Raw genomic sequence first — 4,697 nt, forward strand, 5'->3', positions numbered from 1 at the left:
GAGCTCCGGGGTACTGGTTAGTTCATAATGTTGTTCCACCTATAGGGTTGCAGATAGATCCCTTTAGCTCACTGGGTATTTTCTCTAGCTCAAGTTAGCAAATCTTGATTTCTCAAGTTTTTGGTTTTGTTTCCAGTAAAGGTAGACTAATGAAGGTAAGATTTGGTTAATGAAGATAAGATATGGTGTTTTTATCTACATTTTTCCTCCAAAGCATATACACTCAGAAGCACTTCTCCGTTTGATCTGGTAGCTACTAGGTATTTTACAAGGGAAATATTCCAGTGAGTTTATTTTCATTGAAGCATAGTTCTTAATACCAAAATTGTCGTGTTCAGAGGTAAACAGAAAACTACTGAAAGGCTCTTTGGTTTGTAGTGTTCTCTTTTAGCAAGAATTGAAACTGGATATAAATAATGTATAGTATCATATACTATTCTTTTAAATCCTTACTGGTTTATGGGTGTCTTCTGAGGCTTGGTAGTTTTTTCATCATGGTGATATATTTGGATTTCTTTAGGCATAGAAAAGACTGATCCATTCTATCATTCTCCTGGTGGGCTGGAGCTCTATGGAGAACCAAGACACACAACGTACCGCTCAAGATTTGATCTGGACTATCCTCGGTCTCCCTTACCATTGCAGAATAGGTAAGACTTTATCAGCCCTGGCGGAGTAGACAGTACTTCAGAGGAGAATGGACTGTTAGGCCTGTGACTTTTTGCATTATGAGAATGGAACACCTATAGTTATATGTAGTTTCTGTATCTTAAAGCTTCGGATCAGAGCTACTTTTCAATTTGTAAATGGTTTCTAAAGGTATAGGAAACACCATTTATAAACTGTTTATAAGTATATGCTGTAGTTAGACATTGAAAAAGTACTGATCACCATCCATTACAAAAACAGAAAATAATGCTGTAGACCTATGAAAAGTTGCTTAACACAAATCCTGCATATTCTGTGCACCTCTGTAGGACTTGTGCTAGGTCTTCACATAATGGTATCTTTGAGTTTGGTGGAGACTTACTTCCTTGTTATCCTGTATTTAGAAGTCTGGAATCATAGCTCAGGCAGTGTATAGAGCAGGGGGAGGCAGGCTGTCAGTTTTGCTGCATTGTTTCTGGCAAATTGGATTCCTGAATGTAATTTAATCCATAGGTACCCGGGTACTCCAGGAGACTTAAATTCTATTTCAATGGCTTCTTCTCAACTTCACCAGTACAATCCTGATAAATCTCTGACAGATTACGTCACTCGGCTAGAGGCACTGAAAAGGCGACTTGGAGCTATACAGTCAGGTGCTGCCTCTTCACTTCTCTGTAGCGGCAATGCTAGATCCACTTGTGTATCTCTAACTCCTCCACGTGCTTCTGCAGGTTAATCAAATCCCGTAGCTCAGTGCAGAAGTAAGTTCCCCGGTTGTCCCAGCAGAGAGTTGACTCTATCACATTTTAGCTTAAATGTGTTCCCTCAGCACCCCTGACAGAGTGATTTTGTACTGTCTTCATTTGGATTAGACGAAATGCATGGTAGGTACCATCTACAAGGTTCTCTGACTTTGAGGCCCAACACAGAACATGTTCCTAAGTAGCATATGTAGCAAGAAAGCAGCAAGGTGTAGAAGGCAGAGCAAGCCCTGTCCTAAGCAGGTAATGCTGCCATTGTCTCCACTCCTCATTGTCCTTCCACATGACAGCCTTGTAAGACACTAAGCATCATTATATATCCCCTCAACATATGAACCATGTTTCATAAAGGGGTGGAGAGATGACTCAGCAGTTAAAGTCACCTGCCTCCAAGCCTGAGTTCAACCCCCAATCCCACAAGTTACCCTCTGACCTGCACTGTGAGATATCGCCTACACACAAAAGTTATATAACTTTTATTTTTAAGGCTTTGTAAGAATCTTATCTTCTTCTCAGAACTATATACATATTGTCATACGTTATGTAGAGGTAGATTTCATTCATCATAGGAAAAGTTCCCCGCCTTCACTCACTCACTACTGGCCCAAAGACTGTCATTTTAGTTTAAGCTATTGGGCTAGCCATCCGCTTTGATGGATTTGTTTTTATTTGCTTGTTTGTTTTTAGTTATTCTATATGTATGGATGTTTTCTGTCCATGTGTGTCTGTGTACCACATGCATGGCTGATGCCTACCTACAAAGGCCAGAAAAGGACTGGAGTCATATAGATGATTGTGAGCTACCATGTGGTTCCTGGGCCCCAGATCCTCTAGAGTGCTTCTAACCATCTCTTCAGTCCCTGATCATTTGTTAGGACTCTTTTTCTTTTAATACCACATACTGAGGACTGCAGTTGTTTAAAGGTAGTTTAGCTTTTCATTTAACCCAAGTAACCTTAAGAGTGCTCATGACCTACATCAGCGTTCCTTGCTATAGGGCAGTCAAGGTAACCTCTAAATATAGTCAGCCTCTTGGAGCTATATTTAAGCTAAGGGCTGAAGATGGTTTTGTGTGAGAAACAACAAACTGTTGTTTAGAGACCTACTTGTGGTTCCCAGCACTCCGTCTCAGGCTGCTCATAACTGTACCTCCATCTCTACATGATCCAGTGATTTAGGGCATTCTGTGCTGCACTCACACAAACATGTGCGTGCACACACACACACACACACACACACACACACACACACAGAACATACATTATTACTTAAAAAATAAGTTTTACCTTCAGGTGTGAAAACATTGGGTTTGTGGTTGTTTCATTTGTGTGTGTCTGTGCACATTTGTGCTACAGCATGGTTGTAGCAATGAGAAAATTGGCATATTGGTTGTCCTTTCACTATGTGGGTTCCAGGGATCAAACTCAGATTGTTGGGCTTGACAGCACCTTGACCACTGAAACTTGTCACAGCCCCCCAACATTCTGAGATGGTGTTAAACAGATCCATCTGCCCATGTCAGCTGGATGCCATTATATAGGCAAAGTCTAATTGCTTTGTTTTCTATTTTACAGGGTCCTCTACTCAATTTCACTTTGGCATGAGGAGATAATCCGTTGAAACATTAATTCAATATTAAATAGATTCCCTTTTGTAAATCAATGGCTCTTTTGTGCTTTTGTATTGTGAATATTCAATGGGACCAATACATATACAGCTTATGATTGTATACAAATCCTTAGCAGCACATGAAGACAAACTGGAGTTTGTGTATATAAGCAATGTGTGTATGTTCAGGCACAGTAATCATTAAATTACATGTATATTTGTGGAATGCTAATTTAAGTGATTAAATTATAAACTTTGTGTATTTATCAGGTGGGTGAAAAGATTAAACTTTTTCCAATGACAGTGCTGCTGGAGGAGTACCTTGCGGTGCCCTGCGCTTTCTTACAAAGCTACTGAAGTTTCTGCTTCATACATTTGCTACTGGTGATGAAGACAACATATCACTTGTAGAGACCTATTTTTGTATAATGGTCAAAGTTTTGAACTTAATGGGTATTTTGTCAAGTACTGAAATAAAAAGACCTCACCATTTTCACCTTACTGTAGTTGAACCTTCTTGATTTTTCACTAAGCCACAACTCGTGGTCCCTATCATCTTGTTACTTGTCGCAGCTCAGGATCCAAAGTGTGGTTTTGCTCTGCCTTCATTAAAGAACATTCTTAACGTGCCTCTGTTTTCAACACTAAGGTGGCACTGGTGTTTATGATTAGTCCATGTTTTATTACATTTAGTGTTCTTATGTCCAAAGAGACTTACAATCTAGACGCAGAAATCAGCTCTTAATATTAATTGTATCCATAAGATGTAGCAAAATTCAGGAAGCGTCCTGCTAAGCCAGCCAAATTCTAATTGGAAAAGTCTCAGAGAGAATACAGCTCTCCAGAGGGCTCCCTACTAGCACTGCACTGACTAAAATAGCAGTGGTAGTGTTTACATCTGGAAAAGAGTGTTTCACTATTAATGGTCTCTGCACTACATGAAGACAGTCACAAAGCTGTACATTGCTAGGCATTCCAAATTTTATTTCCTGAATTTCAACTAGGCTTTCTAAAACTATCAAAACTATTCTAAAGGAACTAGTTGAGCAGGAAAGTTGTGCATTAAACCCTTTTAGAAACTAATGCAGTTGCCAAGTCAAGACGGTTCAGTAGGGAAAAGGCAGACGGACATGTGCTTGCCACCCTTTGGCCCTCAGCCTCTGCTGTGTTCTTCACAATAACTTAATAGCTCGTCTGTGGTCAGTATCTCAATCTGGAATTCTAGTGCTTGAGCCCTTTTAAATCTCAGCACTGAAAACATGTCAAAGTCTAAAACTAGACAGTAAACAGGACAGCCTTACTCAGGTCACAACTCTGCCAGGAATCTACCAATCTGATCAAAGTCTAGAACCCCTCTAGGAATAATAAAGACAAAACATCTACATTGGCCAAAGAAAATCTGTTACTTAGAAACAACCATCAAACTTTAATCAAGGTTTTAACCTAACACATCAAATGTAACATCTATGACCTAAAAGTCTAACAACCACTCAGTAAAAGGAGAGACAAGCATAATTTTGAGAGGTGAGCAACTTTTGTAATTTGTTGTGAAAATACCATTGATAACAAGACTCCACTATGTTCATAGCAGCCTTATTTATAATAGCCAGAAGCTGGAAAGAACCCATATGCCCCTCAACAGAGGAATGGATACAGAAAATGTTGTACATTTACACAATG

At 39.5% G+C, this 4,697-nt stretch overlaps 1 protein-coding gene across 7 annotated transcripts in view; it reads left to right on the forward strand.

Annotated features, from left to right (window-relative positions):
* The window catches only part of Akap9 (A-kinase anchoring protein 9), a 143,003-nt gene extending 139,485 nt beyond the window's left edge, over nt 1-3,518 (forward strand). For all 7 annotated transcript variants that reach the window (XM_029477658.1, XM_029477660.1, XM_029477662.1 and 4 more), the window contains 3 exons: nt 521-650; nt 1,162-1,301; nt 2,984-3,518. In XM_029477658.1, coding sequence (XP_029333518.1) covers nt 521-650; nt 1,162-1,301; nt 2,984-3,021 — 308 coding nt within the window. In that variant the 3' untranslated portion in view covers nt 3,022-3,518. The remainder of the gene's footprint in view (nt 1-520; nt 651-1,161; nt 1,302-2,983) is intronic.
* Nucleotides 3,519-4,697: the final 1,179 nt, after the last annotated feature.

This window comes from Mus caroli, chromosome 5 (assembly GCF_900094665.2).
Source record: "Mus caroli chromosome 5, CAROLI_EIJ_v1.1, whole genome shotgun sequence".
Classification (NCBI taxonomy): Eukaryota; Metazoa; Chordata; class Mammalia; order Rodentia; family Muridae; genus Mus; species Mus caroli.